The following is a 19,650-nucleotide window of genomic DNA, read 5'->3' as shown; positions in this document are numbered from 1 at the left end:
CCACGAAATATCCTTGGTTCTCTCCGCCTGCTTTCATTTTCTTCTCGAAATACAATCGGGAACACTCGAAAATTGTCACGATTTCAATGTTTTTTCTTTTTTGTCTATACGAATCGGGGCCACCGTCATTCGTTTTTCTTCTAACATCAACACAATCCTAAATTTTCTGCTTTTGTGGTAGACTTATGGCCGGATTGACCGCGTTACGAGACTTTTTGACCCTCCATTCAACCTCCAACCTTTTCGGAGATTTTTTTTGCCGTCAACATCCTGTCAGTGCTCTTCTTACTTCTTTTCTGTCTACTCCCTTATCCTCTTTCTGCCGGTTTTTTATCTACGTTTGGCTCCGTGTCGTACTTAAGGCACTCGGAGCAATTTCTCATCTTCTTTTCCGGACTGTAACGTCATTTTTTGCTCCGTTTGATCTTTACTCAAAATTTTGTTACACTCAATTTTTCATACCGAGTGTGACTGAAACCTGAAACAAACGTTGAGTTAGCTCAAAGGGCTCGTCAGTTGTGTCGTTATGTTTGGATATCTTTTGCGCACCTCTAATTAATAATGCAGCGCGAGCTTGCCGTCACTTTGTGTTGTTATTTGAATATCGACGGGCTACGCGATGATACCACTACAGACACGTACACGCAGCCCTCGAATATCCGTCGAAAAAACTGCCGGATTTTTACATCCGACAAAAAAAATATGCGAGGTCGACTTTTCAGTTCTCTTTTATCCTCACGGGCCAAAGAGTATAAAATCCCGAATTTTCCGCGCCACTTTTGATGCACTTTTGATGCAAAGCTCTGGCGTCAACCTCCGGATCGTGCCAACCGACGGGACGAAGCTGATCTCTCGGTGCTATACAATATGCGGAAGGGTTACTTCAATCCCCATCGGACTCGATATTGCGCTCGAGACCAATCGATATTGCAAACCAGTGTGTACCCTCATCGGGATTCCGTAACCATTTCATGATCACCATCGCGATCAATCTTCTCGTTGCAGCATTACAGAAAAATCGAAACTAACGAATGAAATTTTAAATGGTCGAGGCCTCGCCACGATAGTATCGAGCAAGCTGACTGCGAATCAACACACGTCAGCGCTCGTTACTTTTTTTCTGATTATAGGAACCGTGCGCAGAGTCTACGAAACTTCCTAGGTGCAATTTAAAGCATAGGCTCATATGGGAATTATCAATTTTCGCATATTATTTTTAACGGAATAAAATTATTTTTATCATGTCCTTGTTGCATTCGAGGGTGCTCAAGCCACAATTTCGACGTCGAGACCTTAAACTACCAGTAAAATTTTATTGTTTTCCGGAGGACACAATCCATTCTTCATCGAAACGAACCAAATGGACCAAAAGGTTAAACACTGTCAACTCATCCACTAAACTTTCTGTTTCTACGACGTTTAAAACGTCGTTCGATTCCGACAGTTTTGTCCCTTTTACGTCATTTTGGTCCCGTATGCGATCGTTTTTGATCGGACGAAAACCCTATTTGATTATTATTTTTAACCCTAGAACGCATGACTGGGGTGTGAGCACACACCACGCGAACTTCAAACTACGCTCCCGTCCTAACAAGTCACATTATCGACTGATTACCGACGGATTTTTTTATATATAAATTTAATTGAAATTAGTTTTATCGTACATCATTCTTTTCGTTATAAAAAAACGAAGAAAATGGTGTAGGATAAAGTCAGTTTAGCATCGTAGGACCGGATTTATAAACAAAAAAATAGTGGGGTGCGTTCAAACCCCGGTCATGAGGTTGAGGGTATGAAAAAAGGAACATGAGGTGTAGGGTTAAAATTATTTTTTCAAGATATTTTAATTCTTTCCGCATGTTTTCACAGTGAGAATAGCACCCGACGAATTGCACACTCAGACACAAGAGAGCGCGCACATCGACAGTAGTGCTGCTCTCTACAGCTCACGCACGGTTCCTATTGTGCTTCATAAAATTTTTGGCTATTTTGGAAAAATCTATCACATTCTCGGTCTACTTTCAAAATTTATCCTTCTCATTCATAACCATAAAAATATCGATTGCAATGATCATGAACCATTGAAACTTCCTCGATACAAAATTTCATTAACGTATCTGTACATAAACTGAAATGTATTCAAGTATATCTGTTTCCATGTATCAACATAATGTGACTGTACATACGATAATATCCAATCATATACACGAGCAGATCTTGGCAACATTGGGATGTGGCCACACGGGGACACGATCAGATATCATAAGATATGACTGACCGTGTATAATCGCATTCTTTCTCGGGCGCGATCAAAAGTTATCGCGGAGTTCGATATCTTACTGCGTATATAAAAGTTTCATCCCTAGGGGACGGCGTCTGTTCGTTGCTACGCCGAAAATATATATTCCTCAACAGAATAGCGCTCGATTATATTTGTGATGGGTAAAAGTCATTGGAATAGTCAAACTTGTGTTTCATTGATGTAAGCAGGTCCTTGTCGAGATGCGAAATGAAAGAGCGTCGAGTCGCTCGCTGCTCTCGAGCCTATTTACTGGTGCGAGTGAGAAGAGATCAGCCATCCGAGTTGTAGCGATGCACACACGTTCGTTTGTATATGTACTTTGTACAGATAAACTGGCGTGTGATTCTCGGTCGTGCGACGACTGTGCATGGTCCAGCGCGGAGTGCGTCTGCGGTACAAATAGCGCGAGCAGAGAAGGTCCCTTCGAGTGGAGTAGAGAAAAGGGAGATGCGTCAGAGTGGTACGGTCTGGTTTCTGGGATCATCGATGGTCTGCTGCGAGGAGCTCGCGTTTACCGAGAGCGAGAAAGACTTTCGAGTGTAAACACTGTTGCACGATGGTCCAAGATCCTATCCTCCTTATTCTCCTTCTTTTCTTTCTTCCTCTTCGCATCTCGTGCTCGTGGCTCTTTCGTTTCTCTCGCGCTGCGCGTCCTCGATGCACGCTCTTCTTACGCCTTTTCTTTCATTCTCTTGTCCATAGACGCTCAGCATCATTCGGTCTTTATTGTAGCTTCGACGGGTTCTCCTAACTGCCCCTACTTTTAAACCACTCGAGGCAATAATTCACGGCCATTTCGCGTTCCTTTGCAACGCGAGACTCGTTTTCGATCCACTTCTCTATCTTCTTCTCTCCCTCGCACTCCTTCCTTCGTTTGTCCGTCCTTTATTTTTTCGTCTCCTCGCTTTACTTCACGCGCTCTCGCCGTTTCGATCATCAGCTCCCAGAATGTGGGTGTTTGTACTCACTTTTTATCGTTGCGTAGTTATGCAGCCGAGAATAACCGGGGAAAATAAAATCGGGCCAGACACACCGGTACGATAGAAAATAATCTTCTCGCCTCGTGGACCATACTTTTGTCAGACTCTAGACGCACAAGGTTGCGCGAGAACTCCTTAAAGTCCTGAAGGACATATTTTCCATAGGCGGAAGACGAGTTCATCTACTTTTTTTTTTTTCTCAACACCGATTCATCATTTGTCCAACTGCATACGAGTTATAAATTCAACTACGATCAATCGTCGCTCGTTTAAAGATCATCATCGTCTCAACTTCTCGAATCGTGCCAACTATTTTTTTTCATACATTTTTCCATTTCGCTTCATCATCGCTGGTAAACCAAGATGAGTCGATAATTGAAAGAAATTTTACTCATAGATGTACCAACGGTCTTTCAACTCTCCCTCGAACAATGTTGCAGTATCGTGCTGACATTTGCGGCGCATCCGCAAACGATTACATCCCGATAGACCCAAATTTACTAGGAATTCCGCTATAACGGAAGGAAATACGAACGAGAAAGAGAGAGGGAGAAAAAGATACAAATAATCAAGAGTTTTGACGAAAGTTTGAGATTAAATGACATTGTGCATGAAGTAGACTTTTGTGCAATGTGAAGTGGCTCGAGCCCTTGTGAATGTTTTTGGTTCAACGAAAGTTTCGCTGATCCGCAACAACGTTTTTGTCGTAGTGAAAAAAATCTTTTCGAGTCAACGAATTCAGCTTTTCAATTGATTTTCGTTCCTCACGATCAGTTGATACAATAAAAATTTTTTACACTCAACGAGTTTCTTTTCTCACGCACTTTTTACAACAATCGTCGTTTTTTTTCTTGTTGCAGTTTATTAATTTGCATTTTATACTTGCAATTTTATCGAACGAAGAATTTATTTTGAATTTTTTTCATATGGACCCGACCGCTCTATCAATTGAAATTTCAGCACAAATTTAATCTCCATTAACGTTGTAACTGACGAATACATAAATGCGAAGACACTGAAAATTGCTTGGGTTAACATACCCAATGCACACGTTCGTGTTGATGACATTCGTGTGTTATATACACACCTACGAAGGGTCTTTCAATCAGCATTATTGATAATGAGATTATGAATCACAATCAATTAAGAACACTATAAATGTGATTGCCCTCAATTAGAAGCATCAGTAAGGCGAGCAGTGAGCAACTGTCTCCTTAGAACGTTTGTACCAGATTTCGTAGGCTTCTATTCACAAACATTTATTTATTTGAGCAAAATAATGTAAAGACATTGAAAGAGGGTTTGAAAATTAGCTGGAAAGCCCCAATATACGAGTTATTTGAGGAAATACTGTGAAAATAATGCTGACAAGTAGGTAGTACGATCGACGTATAGTCAGACACGGGACAGGCTCGAGTTTCTTTCCACCGAAAGTTATCGGGAGGGATTCGACAGGTTGAGAAACACTGGGAGCCTCGTTCCTGACTTTCTAAACTAAAAAAAGCGTATACAAGCATCGCTGTTGTACGGAGATACCCGTCTCGGCGTATTGTCGTCAGTGCGATGGCTCTCGCTCTAGTTTCTTCATCGGGTCTCGCGTCGTCCGATGATGCAACAGGAAGCTGTCCGTTGCTCTTTGGCAGCTAACAATTTATGGGCGAAATAGAGACGAATCGAAGGAAAACAAGAAAATTGTATAAAATTCATATTTTTTCGTATTGATTTCCTCATTTCACTGACGAGCTAACACACAACCAACGCGCATATGCTTTTTGAAATACTTTGTTATTTATATGTTGCCGAGCAAACCTGATATTGAGACGAACCAGTTTTTCCTATTCGACTGTTGCCGGGACAGTCTCGCTTCTGCTCCTAGACTAAGCTAGTTCATACACTGAAATTGAAGACAGAAAGGTGAATATAAACGATGGCAATTTACGGTGGATAGCCGATGGAGAATATTGAAAGTTGCTCCAGGAACGTAAGCCCAGACTCGTATATTTCAGATTTTTTACACTGTGATTCACGCTACTAAAAATGTACATGCATTAAAACATGGAAATACATGCAGTGAATGGCTTTCTCGTACATTAACACCGAGTCGAAAGGAGGGAGGCTGCATCTTTTGGAATATTATCGGCAGCCCTTCAGACGCATTCGCGTGGCTCTCGCGCGCTGCTAAATATATTTCGGACTTTACGAAGCGCGAACAACGTTTTCACACATATACACACACGTCGAACTTAACAACTCTCTCGCTCCCTTTCTCTGCGTCTTTCTCTTTTTCTCAATCTCTCCCTCTCCACCCCCGCACTTGCTTTCATAAAACTTTCGTCCTTTTGCTTACTTCTTTATATATTTTCTGACAACGAGTTGTAATCCTCTTAGGCGCGGAGAGCGAGAAGCGTGTGCAAAAAATTCCTCACGCGCTTCGAATCTTTCGCCGACTCGTCTCTCTCTCTCTCTCTCTCTGCCCACATATGATCGCTATACTTTGCTTTTATACGCTTTTCTGTACATTCGCCGCTACGATTATTCTCATCGTCTATGGAACTGAAGGCTCTTTTGTCGAGGTGGTAACGAGACGCGTCGTAAAAAAGATTTGCCGAGCACTGCGTTTATCCCTTTCATCATTTATACGTATACAGTAGTGAAATCAAATTAGTTGACTTATATGGGCATATTTACGAATGCATGTATGTTCCCGTGCACACATAGGGGTTTAGGGTTAGTCAGAGGCGTAAAAAAAATGAGTATTTCAAATAATTTTCTTTGACGGTAATTAAAATTATTTTAATAAGTTAATTTCTATATATAGTATTCGATTACACATTTTTTTTAATTACCAAAACGACGGGATTTCCAGTAAAAAAAAATTCTTCGCCGCGGTACCAATGGTTTTATGATTTCCAGTAATAAATTTTATTCAAATTCGTCAAACTTTTTTTTCGTACTCCAGTGATCAACCACCGACTTTATAGAACATTGTTTTCAGGATAATGTGCTCAAAATTTTAGCTACCCATGATCGACAGTCACACCCGAAAATTATTTGTTCAAGGAAATACAAAAAAAAATCGATTTTGCAAAGATTCTGATTACCCCCAAGCTTTCGTGCGGACACACACACACACACACACACCCACCGAAGTCCGCTAATCCGTTTCGCGTGTCTTTTACCATCTTTTACCGCACATAGAATGCACACTCATACTCTTGATCTTCCGGCAATGAGCAATGCTGCACCGAGATGATGCTCCGTACATATTGAATCGTACGAGCTCATATATAATTATAGAGACGTTTATTTAAAAGCTCGAGGGTGTATATGTGACGTACTGCGAGTCGATCCTCAGGGTCTCTTCTTCCCGTTTTCATATCTGTATATTTATTTAACTCGCGGTTTCTCGTGTACTACTACTCTGGCGTACGTGACTAGAAGTGACTCCGAGACTCCCGCGAATGAAAGTGTAGGTGGAGATAGTACTTTGTGTGTATTCTGTACAGTAAAAATCCTCGTAAGTTGTCACTCGCGTTTGGAGACAGCGTTTTTTAAGGCTCAACTTCCAATTGGAATTTCTCAACGATAATAATCTCGAGGCTGAAGTTCAGTGATGATAAATGTAGGATCGGCTCTCGGGAATCGATGGATATTCGTTTACAAAAAAAAATCGTTTTCCTTGCGGCGTGAAATCAATTCACTGCAGTTAATTTCTTTTTCGAATGACGAAATTTCTCGGCGGGGCGAGTGTCACATTGTTAGTGTGACTCGTGCCCACGGAAATATATAGAAGGGAAACATATCGCCGAAATTTTAGTGCTCCGGTTGATAGATTAATCATTTAGTAGGAATAGAATTGAAATTTCGAGACGCTTGTGCAATATTTGAAATTGCGCATGCGGCGACGGCTAATAATTTTGAATACAGAGCTTTGAAAAAGTCACGTGGAACGTGGAAAGGTGCACGAACGTTTATGAAGAAAAAGGCTGCGATACGAACCGAACGTTGCTAATCGTCGGAGCTTAATGTCTGTGATGACCTACCAAAACATCCAATCCCTTCATGAAAGCTTCGTTAAGCAGGTTAAGCTTCCGTAGCCATACCTTATTAACACCACCAAACCGATTGGGTTCAAGAAACACTCCGCGCCTTCAGTTACAATAAAAAATCTAAAGATTAACAGTAGCGAAAAACAAACTCGAATACGCAGGGGAGAGCGGGGCAAAACGGGATGCCTAAGGAAATATTGAATTTTTCAGGAGTTTGAAAAGCTCCGTCTATTTTTTACTCCCAAAAACCAAGAAATGTACTGGAATTTTTAAATAATTTTCATCCAATGCACCTTGGGTGCGTTTTTATTATATAAAAGTTTGTATTCTTCATTCATCATGAATACAGTGTTAAAGTTGTGCGGAGTGGGCACATGATTTGTGTGCAGGTGTGACCACGGATGATAGTCCGCCAAAATAAGGGAGCTGTGGCAAAGTGGCCACTCGAGGCTATTTCTTTTTTTTTTCATTCAAATTTCACCGCACATTCGAGACATCTAGTCAAAATCGTCCGTAGAGCATTTTTTTCAAGGGGAAGTCCCTTTGCCCCATGATTTTTTTGACAGAATATGAAAAATTACTGTGAAAAATCGATTATTTAACGCAGCAGTAGTTGACAACACACATCTAAACCGACACATCTAGCTCAATTGTTAATGGTATCCACTTTGCCCCACTCCCACAGACAGTAGTGGAAATAAAAAACAAAACATGATGTTTTGGAAGAAATATATTTTTCATTCATTTTCGGACAAATATAAAAGTTGAGAAAAAAAAGTAAAAAAATTGCCCGAATTTTTCGGGTATCCCGTTTTGTCCGGCTCTCCCCTACAAAGTTGCGGAAGCAACGAGACTGTTAAGAAACACGAAGACATTGCACTGGTGCAATAGTTTGCTGATGGTTGCTGGTGGACCAATATTTAGCAATAAACAAAGCATTCGTTGATTCAAATATCCGTCGAGCCAACAGTGCTCGAATAAACCAAACGTTTGTTTCCACAAAAAAATGTAATTTCGTTTAAAAAGTCGCGCCAATATCAACGAAAATGTCATCCGCAGAGGATTTTCTTTTGCCACCACGGGGCTGTTCAGCGCCGAAACCTACCCCCGTGTGTGACCGAGCAGTCGCTTATCGAATCGATTCAGGCGTCATTGGTTCGCGAAAGATCCGGTGAAAGAGGGATTCGACTGTAGTTTATTTTCACAGTACGAACTTCGCATTCCAGACACTTATGGGGCATTATACTATATAGCGAGGCGAGTGCGGGCGCGCGAGGGATCGAGTAGATGTTCGGGTTTCGTACGAAAATGTGGTACGCGCGCTCCGGTGTGTGGACTGTGAAATCGAGTGCGCTTGTACGAGGAGCGAGTACCGCGTGTGTTTTGGCCTGCTGAGACTGCGTGAGAAAAAGGGAGACGGAGCAACAAACGGAAGACAGTAAGAGACAAAAGTAAGCCGATAGAGCGCCAGAGACTGAGAATGGAGGGGGCGCGAAATTCACGGCGGGGGGAGCGGAGAGGGTATGTGGAGTCAGAAGCAGAGAACGGAGCAGAGCGAGCGAAGGAGAGAGAAAGGAGAGAATTGCAGACGATGGTCGCGAGTGCTCCCCCATATATCTATACATCTATTTACGTCGACATCGAGGCGAATAACTATATAGGAGGGAGTGAGCGAGCCGAGTCGAGACATACCGAGGCGAGACGAGTCGACGCGAGACTCGCCGCTTCGTGCCGCCGTCGATTCAGTGGCTGACGACTCCTCGAGGCGTCAGGATCGTCGTGCTAGGGTGGAGAGTGTCGCTTCTCCTACCACCCGACCTACACACACACACACACACATACACACACGCACACGCGCGCACACACACACACACCTACTTCTCACTACAGATCTTTCTATCTTTATATACAATAAGTATATAAATGTGCGGTAGAGATACATAGGCCATACAGTTACGAGGCTCTCCCCTCCCCATTCCCTCGGCCGTCTACTTAACGACCACGTGCGCCGTGTGACAGCTGATAACCGGAGCTACAGCGAGAAAGAGGGAGAGAGACAGCGCGATACTCGCCAAAGTCGAATAACGAAATACACACATCATTCGACATATTTTTCTGTCGCGATAATCATTGAAACTGCGATTATTAAAAGTTGTACGTTCAATGACGCTGCGAGAAAATAGGAGTAAACAAGAGACTGGAGCCTGCGCGAGGGGAAGAGAAAAATGCAGTCGGAAGCCGGCCACAGCGTCGATTCGTCCAAACGAAGGGAATCTCAGGTTCGCTATCTCGCGGGTAATCGTATCCGCGGATCCTGAAAAACGCTCCGGTGTACGAGGATGAATTGACCTGATTTTCAGATCTTTTTTCATTACGAGATCGGAATTGGTTTTTCGAATGGGCGTTTCATACGACGGGACTGACGATGATTTAAGGACGGGAAAGACCACAGGCATGCTTCGAGGTATTTTGTCTTCCCCGGATTAAAAATATTTCGATTCTTCGGAGCAGCGATCCCGCACACTTTTTTATTCTATTCCTCAAGTATCTGTGCCCAATCACGTGGCTTTATCCGTATATGTATGTCAAATACTGTTAAGATGATAATTCGACGAATCGTCGGAACGAGGAATACCGACGACGAGCATCGCGACGAAAAAAACTACGGAGTCGTTATCGTACCAGCCGCGTTAGCAACTCTTATCGCGCTACGAGAATAACTTTGCGAGAGTGAAAGAGAGCGAGAGAGAGAGAGAGAGAGAGAGAGAAGAGGAGTGTGAAGAATGGAGAGGGGTACGTCGTAAACAAAACGCCGAATGCAACGGTAACCTCCAATTCTTCAAATTGGATCGGATTTTTCCATATTTTTGTTATTCTCGATGAAAATAAGCCGGTTTCGTATGAGGTTTACTCACGACCGAGCTGGAGCGAAGAATATCGAAATAAATAACGGCCGTGATTGCGAGCTCGAGAAGCCGAAACGTTCCGGGAGTGCGAAGTATCACGATATAATCGTAATCGAGGATAAAGCCGTGACCATAATCGGTCAACGCATCGATACGAGCGAGCTATTTAGCTACAGTTCGATGCGCGTGTTGTCTGGACTCCGAACCCCGAGCTCGTGCTCGATGCATACGCGATTGTCGATTGTATACGAATGAAGTGCGAGTGTACCTTGCAGCAGCGTGCGACCATCAATCGCCGATAAGCCTCGAGAGCCAGGCTCGCCGGTCGACAACTCACGCGAACAGTACGAGACGAGGAACGCACGATAATAAGGAAAAATATAGTAGAAACCGCGAAGAAGGAAAAGGAGACACCAAACTGTCCGACTTTGATCGAAGGGAGGCAAAACGATGTGACACTTGTGACAAATGAGGAAAAATGTGATTGCAACTGCGTAAGAAGAAATAGTGAAGTCTGAGATTAAATTTGTGCTGCGTTTTTAGTCCCGTCGTTGTTGCCGTTTCGCTCGTACTCACGCGGCTATACCGTGCGCGTGTCTATACCGTTTATTTATTCGCGAGAAGCACTCCGCGGCAAACGACATTGGTTAGTTCGTGTACGTTGAGGGTGGCGAGAAAAGAGCAAGATACGGGAGAGTTATAGGGGAAGCTGCGAAACGAAAGAACAGAGAGAAGAAGAGGGAGAGAGAAAAAGATCACGCAGAACGGCAGATAGAGAGAAAGAGGGAGTGAGATAGAACGGAGAACGAAGATTCCTGGGCACGCGCACTCCACCTGCCAGCGTGTAGTGGCACGCGCCATAATCCTCTCCCTCTCGTAGGCCCTCACTCCGTTCTGGCACTGTCTCTTTTCCTCTCTCTCTCTCTCTCTTTCACATCCTCTCCCCGCTCCTTCGATCCCCCCGGCTCCCTCTTCCACCCACTTTGTACTCCCTACCGCGAGAATCCGTGGAACCGCACACAAGTCTATCCCTCCTCCCCACCCCGTATAACGCTGCCTCTCACACGCGTGCCACGGCCGTGAGCCGGGACGCCCGCGCGGGACTCCAATCGCTCGCGGACTTCGACAGGGCGAACACACGACCTGCTTGCGTCGTGTCTAGATAAAAACAACCCCCGTTTTCTTAAAGTAGCGATCGTCCTTACGATTCTCTATTTTTTCTCGCCCCCCATCCTCGCACGAAGCTCATGTTTTCGAGGGACGATATTTGACAGCAGCTCTCGATTCTGTAGAATTTGTCTACGAGATTAAGAAACTCGTGTTGTGATTGAAAATCTTCCAAGTTTCGTCGAACCGAGAAGCTTCAAGGGGAACAATAAATTACATTCGCTCGTCGTTATTCTCTGTTCTACCCTCTCGTGCACAGGGCCATTCCGGAAATACACTTTTTGTGAAAATCAACGGACTTTGGAACTTTGCTCTTTGGAATACGAGAGAATAAAAATCACGTCGTTTAACAGCGAAAATAATGACAATTTTTGACTCTCGAAAAAGTCGCGCCTACAAGTGCCCTCTCTCTCTCTCTCTCTCTCTCTGTCTTTCTTTCACTGAATTCCAACGTGGATAAATGTACACTCGCCTCCTTTACACGTCGGTGATTCGATAATACACACGCTTTCGTTCCAACTCTGCGATCCGAGTATGACATACACTCGAGAACGGCGAGATCGAGCAGCAACGGGGCACAGATAGAGAGAGAGAGAGAGAGAGAGAGAGAACGCGGGAGAGAAATACATATTGAGAGGGAGAAAGAGCGAGAGAGGAAAAAAGATAGAGGGGGAAAACGAGCGTGACTGTAAAAGCTCTCGCGGAAGGCGCGGGGGAGGGATAAAGAGATCGAGAAAGGGAAAGAGATAGAGAGAAAGCGAGAGGGAACGAACATCAGCAGTGAGAAGAGCCGGAGCGTAAATACAGGACAATCGCGAGAGAAATACGCGAGAGATCGCGTGCAGTTGCTCTTGGACCTCGAGTTTTTTGTGTACCGCCCGGGTGTTTGTTGTGTGTGCGCGTCTTTCAATACTTCTGCATTTATGAAAGAACACTTATTTCCAAAGCGTTTTCGCTACGAGAACGCCGCGAGTGCGTAAAGTTTCAACGTTGACATTCGGAGCTTCGTGAATAAGCCAAGTCCAACGCAGTGCTCCAAATCCTTTTTTTCCCCTCGCAAGGGATTTCTTATCAAGCCTTCGCACTACCTCAAACGACGCGTTACGATACTCCTCCGACAACGACATTTTACGTCAACGCAAAGTTAGTGTGACGAATCAATCATACCAAAGAATCGGACGAAATACGAAATTCCTAATCGTGATTTTCTGTGATCAGCGAATACTGAATCTCCCGAGTTTCGTGCAAGTTTTTCATTATTTCAGTAGAATTTAATATCAACCTTTGTGCTCTCGCGATCTAACACTATTCCCGAGAACTTTGTACAACGACACAAAGCGACGAGGAGCACGCTGCATATACGAGGAATTAATCATAAACATCAAAACCCGACATGGACAAATTTTAAAAGAAACATTATTCCTCTATTCTCGTTAGCTCTCACAACAAAACGAGTGAGCTTACGAGCAGCTTCGGCATGAACGTACACGACCGTTGCGAACCACCTGTTGACGATTTACGAGAGGAAAATTGACGTTTCGAATGCTATAGTTCTTTCCTCAGCGACAAATAGCGTCGTCCACTCGTTATAAACTGCTTTACATCGATCTCATCATTATCGTGTCAGGCCTCGTTACAACCTCGGGAACATTGTTATGCGAATAAAAGTGTTTTTTTTATTTTTTTCCATTTTCCATTATTTCCGGAGACACCGGTGAATTTAGAACGACCAGTTTCTCGTCGAAGCTCTCCCGTACGCTCAAAAAGCTTCGAAACATCTCATTGCTTTATTCCCGCGAAGTGCCAGTACGACCAGATGGAAAAGAAAAATTGAACGGAAAATAAATCAATCGGTCGTCGATCGTCGAGCTGATAAGTTTGTGTGGGAAAGTCCTAAATCCACTGAAGTTAAGAGCGAAAGAGAGAAAAACGTGCGTGACACATACTTCGTGGAACGTCAAGTATTCGTGGCTACGGGCGCTCACGACGCCCAAACGACAAGAGCGAGAGAGCGAGCTACATGCTACGGTATATCTATAGATATATACATTCGAATATACGGCTCTGTGTACATGTACTCGTCGGCACCGCGAGGTTGACTGAAGCGATATCGACTCCCTCTCGTCAAACGAGACTCGCGTTATCGCTCTCACACGCACTGAACGAACCGCCACGCGCGGGATTCGAGCAGCGTTGCTGAAGAATCTCGCGTCGAGATTTTGTTTGCGGAAAACAAAGCGAATGAAAAAAGTAACGATGGCCAAAAAAAGCATATGAAAGCGTTTTCGAATCCTCGATATACCAACTGGCACGGAGAGTTTTCAGAATAGCAAAAGTGTCCGAGGGACGAATTGGCTCTGTTTGACGAACGAAATTTCGCGAGTGGAGACCAGAGGAAACGAGTGTTGCGTGTAGTTTGCGTCGATTGATTTTTTTTTTTCGTCTGTCAACTCGCACTGACGTCGGTACAACACAAAAATAAACCGGAATTAAATCGAACCTCCGCACCGAGAAACTTGGAAAAAAATCTTTGAGAAAATAATATCGACCTTTGGGACACGAGTTTTTGTAAATCCGCCAACTTTTAATACTTTTGTGATGACACTGTGAGAAAATAATCGAAGATTTGAACGGGATTGATAACATCGTGCTATTTGGACACGTGCATGTCTCAACGACGGTAAAATGACGTTCAAGTTTCGTTGATTTCGTGATATCTTCCGCACCGTTGAACGCAAGGAATAACAACCTGTACGCACAGTTAACGTTTCGAGAAAGAGAGACAGGAAAATAAAATTGCGAATCTCGTACGTCTCGAGTGACGTGCGATTAGACAGTGGAGTGAATTATTCGAGTGGAGACATTGACGAAGGAGAAAAAGTGGATTGGTGAGGTGGATGATGGAATCCCCTTGGTTGGAGGGCCCTTATCAGGCCCGAGTCAGGCCAACCCTGTGAGAAGCGCAGTCTCTACCTCGCCAATCGCGCGACTACACATCACCTGGAATGATGGTACGTTCATATCTTAAAGAATCAAATGAAAGGTTTTTTCGAAATGGCACAATCGACTTTTTTTTTAACTCGTAAAACATGTTTTCAACATAACCATGATCTCTCAATAATCATTTTTAAACTTCGCGGTGAAGATACTTGGATGTGTCTGTGCAGAATGATCGATTGCAGAGCAGAGTAATGTGAAACTAAAAAAAAATCACAAAATTCAAATTGGCTGATTTTCTAGGTGCAGGTTTTTTGGAGTCTGTAAATCGTGTAAACGAATAAACAGCAAATTGTCAAATCTTCGGATGGATTCCGTTGCATATTTGAGTTAACGAGAATTTCTCCCCCGCGAATAAAAAGTTCACGGGCAATCCCTGAATCCCTGAATAGAAAGTTCATGGGCTATTGAATATCCAATTGCGGATTTGACTCTCCTCATTCTATCCGTGCTGTGATTGGTCGCTGGATGCAAGCCAACCTCCTGTTTGACTGTCACCGTGGCGACTAGCAATTTCGTATATCTACGGTACCGGAAATACATTTCGTGCAATCAGTCCTCAGGAATGAATGAACAATCGCATCCATGGCAACTAGCGATGCGCCATATCAAGTTTTAGGATTTTGCGCACAGATTCGTCAAAAGCGGGCCCATAAACTTTACAGTGCAAAGTTACGCATGGAAACTCCGAAAGCTTTCGGAGACTGAGTCCTTAGTAAAATAACCGCTTTTCAGAGCTCGATTATTTCTTATAAAAAAATCACTGCAGAAGAGGCAGGGCCGGAAGGTAGATAAATGCAGAAAAGACCGCAGAAAAGCAGAAAGGCCACAGGCAGAAGAGGCAGAAATGTAGGAGGTCGTGCGACACAGGCAGGATGGACAGATGCAGAGAGGGAGATTCGATAAAGACGCTGCAGCGCAGGAAAAGCAAGAAAAGAAAGAAGCACCGTGCACTGCTATCCTAGTTCCACGATATAAAATTCATATCGAATTTCTATAAAATACTTTGATCAAGTTCAATTTCGTTGCATGTCTGAGTTGATCTGAAATATTTATCAGTTTACAGTACATTTTATGCGTTGCAAGATGAGTAATCAACGTATCAATATATTATGCATACAATCTGAGAAATATTCAAGTTTGGCCGGTGACTTCACCGGTTCTGGCCACTATGTAATTGGATTGAACTCGATATAAGTTCACTTACATCTAATCTAATCTATATCTTAGCGAAGAAAGCATAAGTATACGTCTTCAAGACGTAATCAAATTACTATCGCGGAGCACGAGAGGCCGAAGAATATATTAAATATGTGTATACCATCGTTGAAAACCGCCGGACTCTTAATGTAGTTACGATTCGAGGGTTTTACATCTCTTCGTGTCGATCACAATAATTCGGGGCTGCTGATAGCTCAGATTTCGTTTTACGAACTCATAAATACTTGTTTCCCGATAAGCCTCGTTGGGGTTTGATTTTTTGAAAAAAGAAAAGTTTCTTTTTCTCGGATTATAGAAACGACGCTCACGCGGAAATGGTCTCTATTTGACTTTTGAATGCTGCGTCTTTATCAGTGAAACTTTGTGCCGGTTCACAACAGTTGGAAAATAATATGCGAGCTCGAATTTGCTTGTTTATTTGTTTTTTTTATTGCCCTTTTAAGGTCTAAATTACGAGACGGGGAGTTGGCAAAGGAATGGAAAAAGTGGGATTATATGGAAATTATTCGTACACGCACAACATTTATGTTCACACAGTAGTTCACGCGTGGTTTGTTCAGTTATTACTCTTTTTATCCTTCGTTTCAATCCTCGAATCGTATCCAGTCTATTCACCTCTACGAATTATCGACCGCGCGCGTTCACCGTTTAATAACATCCCGGAGTCTTTTATTTACAAGGGAAACTTCAAAGCTTATAAATTTTGAACACTACCGCAGGATAAATACGATTTTTAATTAATGCTCGTTAATCCGTAGAAATTCAAGAGTTTTAAAAATGGATGAACGTTTTAGTATGAAGTTTAGCAGAGCCACATGCACGCGTCGCCATCAAAATCTGGAAGAATAATTCACTCGAAAAATTTATACGTATATCCATTCGATTTCATTTTGTACTCAATGAATTATTTTCGTTTCTACGTCAACAGCTTATTCTAAAATTCTGAAATCGCTCCAATCCTTCCCATCAACGCCTTCAAATTTTTCAACATACAGTTTCTAATAAAAAATTGAAAAAAAGCCTCAATACCTGGGAATGAAAGTTTTTGGAATATTTACGTATCCATCGATTCCAACGAAATTTGGTCTCCACCGAATTTATTTATTTCAGACTTATCGAATTCGGCTCGACGGGAACGAATAGTAAAAACCGAAAAACTTTCCGATACTGATACGCAGCGATCTCGATAAGCGCGTCGATTATCCATTCGCGATAGATCGCGAGATTCTCGAGCGCAACGAGTAAACGGGATGATCGTACGTTCGACTTGGAAGGATTTTCGAATATTGTAGTAGGGAACTTCAATATGTACGCGCGCGCGCGCACACACACACACAAGAGAGACTTACACAGGTATGTGTACACGGCAATGTACACACGGTTCGTCGATGATGATAGAATTAATTTGTGGCTGCGGTCCCCCTCCGGTTAAGTCGCGAGGCCGTGCTTCCGGCGTTCGGTAGCAGCGCGCGCATATAACAGCAACAGCAGTATAGTAGCTTCGCCGTTACTGCATGTGCAATTCTCCTTTGCTGCTGGTGCTCGCTCAAGTCTCTCCGTTCGACAATGGAACGGTCTCCGTCTAACGGCATTCTAACGGCCGGTATATGCCACACCAATAACAGGGGCAAGCAGAGCCACTGCCATTGACTTGACTCGTATATGCATGTCTCTATGTATGTATATTCCTCTGTGCACGTATATCAATGTGAGTATATTCTGCAGACATTCCACATCGTCTCCGAGTCCAGCGGATCGGTTCCGTTGCACTAATGACTGGTTCGCTTTGTACGCAGCCGAGGTTTGAACTATCGGAGTCCAGAGCAACGAAGACGTTTATATTTAATGAATGTTGAGCGAGATTTTCATCGGTAGATTTTCTTTCGGTACATTCCATTTGCAAATATTTAGGTTCTTGATATTTGACTGAAAATTTCGTTCAGTTGGAGTCGTTGACATTTCGGTTGGAAGGCCCAAATTGTGGCAAAATTTTAAGTGTCCAGTGTACAGATGAATTCAATTTCCATGTCGAATGAATTCATTTTTATCGTTGGTTTGCTGATACAAACAATTTTTAAGGCAAGTTTAGAAACACTCTGCTATCCACATTTTCGTATGTATAAACCCAAAGATGCGAAAGAACTCTGGTAGATGCTTTGATAAAACGAATCCTGCGCGACGTAAGACAGTGGCGTGTCGTTCGAGCCGAGACTTTTAGACCGCGCTCCAAAAGAGCGAAGACCCACGCGCGGCCTTCTTTGTTTCCATTCCTTCTCTCGGCAACGATCGATAATGGAAGCGCGCTCGTAGAAAGTTGTGAGCCTTGACTGACCGATACCGCGAGCGCCCGCGACACTGTTAGCAGCCAAAGTACTAAAACCCCCAGCCAAGCGGAGCGGGTCTCATTTGTATTGTGCGTGAGGTGAAGATGAAGAAGGAGGAAAGGTGGCGCACCTCATAACACTATAAAACAGAAGATCGCGGCAACGAATCCAACATCCGAAAATAAAAGGCGAGCGTCAAAGGAGGAGAACAGTGATCTCGAGAAACTGGTTGCCCTGACGACAGAGAGTCGAAGAACCACTCGCCCGAAATCTCTGGCTTTAATCGTAAACATTTTTTACGAACCCATTATATTTTTATTTAGTCGATTCCAATCGGACAGAACTCTCGACAACTCAATATAAGTCGGGTGTTGAGTCCCCGCACAAATTTCCCCGCACAATTGAATTGGTCTCTCTCTCTCTCATTGGCAATAAACGTTATGTAATACACAGTCATAAATTTAGACCCTACAAATTAGTCGATTGGGGCAATAATTATGTAGCATTCGAATCAAATTAAAATAACCTAACGAACCTCGTGTCGCTTCACACCCCAACGTTTTTCTTCCAGACCGGAAAATCCAGTAGATCGGCAAATTGACGAAAGTTTGTCGACACGTTTCGATCAGTAATCTTTTTCTCATTTGCCTCGACAAGCCCCAAGCTCGCATCTTTCTCGTAGCGCACGAGCGCCCCTATCCATAGCAAACATATTTTGTCTGTCTCTCTCTCTCGCAGCGTCAACTTAATATACAGAGCCCGCGCGAGCGAGAGTTCGCGCGCGCGTTGCGATGGTATATTTAGCCGCGTGACGGAGATCGCTCGTGCGGAGGACGTCCGAAATAATCGCTGTTCGTGACTTGCACGTGTACAAGTAGTAGTAGGTGTACCGTATGTGCTCTCCGCTCTTCGAGCTCGATCCTCTCTGCTCTTTCGCGATCATGAAGACGTCCCACATACCCTTGCAAATACATGTGGCAGCTGGAATACGTAAGGGCGTAACGTGCCGGTTCCAACGTGTCGGATTGTTCGAGCTGCGTTCGTCTGAGCGTTGCTCACACCGCGAGAGAGCTTACAGATTACTCGCCGCACACTCGACTCTGGAGCACATTTCTTCGCCCCCTACATTAGTCGTATCGTGTACGGTATAAATATACAAATGTGCTTAGCGCTTCGAGTATGTATTTGTACTTTTGAGTGCACGCGTGCACGCACGCTTTACACAATTTTTTATTGTAAATATGTGAACAACTTGTTTTTTGTGAGAACGATCAACGAGAACGATGTCACCTTACATTATCAGTTGTTTTCCTTAACTCTGCTCATTTCTTGGTGAATAAAGAAAGCATTTTTATGCTCGCGTGTTCGAGGAATCGAGGTACGGGCCCGTCACGTAAAGTTTTCGGTTTATCGATACTTGGATTTTGGGCATTAGCGTACACGGACAATGCGATCTGATGTTTTTTTTTTCATACTTCGCGTGACTTCTGACTCGTGTCAGAAGTGATTCCAGATCGCTTATGGCTCGTCGATCCCTCGCTTTTCCGGAGCGTGGAAGTGTGAGCTTAGCGCGAGTCCTTCAAGGGTATATTGACTCTCGGGATAAACGCGTGAAAATCTATCCGTCACCGCATACGCAAGCTCATCATTTTCGCCGCGGTGCTGCGGCGGCACTCGGTCGGACTTTATGTATGCGGAGGCCTC

At 43.6% G+C, this 19,650-nt stretch overlaps 1 protein-coding gene across 4 annotated transcripts in view; it reads left to right on the top strand.

The window, feature by feature from the left end:
* Positions 1 to 19,650, top strand: part of LOC122406493 (neurogenic protein mastermind-like) — a 157,380-nt gene that overhangs the window by 82,192 nt on the left and 55,538 nt on the right. For 2 of the 4 annotated variants that reach the window (XM_043411972.1, XM_043411971.1), the window contains exon 1: positions 9,092 to 14,415. The exons of the other annotated variants lie outside the window; for them this stretch is intronic. In XM_043411972.1, the coding sequence (XP_043267907.1) occupies positions 14,410 to 14,415 (6 nt within the window). In that variant the 5' untranslated portion in view covers positions 9,092 to 14,409. Of the gene's footprint in view, positions 1 to 9,091; positions 14,416 to 19,650 lie in introns of those variants that run through there. 4 annotated transcript variants of the gene reach the window in all.

The sequence above is a fragment of the Venturia canescens genome, chromosome 2 (assembly GCF_019457755.1).
Source record: "Venturia canescens isolate UGA chromosome 2, ASM1945775v1, whole genome shotgun sequence".
NCBI classification, from domain to species: domain Eukaryota; kingdom Metazoa; phylum Arthropoda; class Insecta; order Hymenoptera; family Ichneumonidae; genus Venturia; species Venturia canescens.
This window is presented reverse-complemented; position numbering and strand designations above follow the sequence as displayed.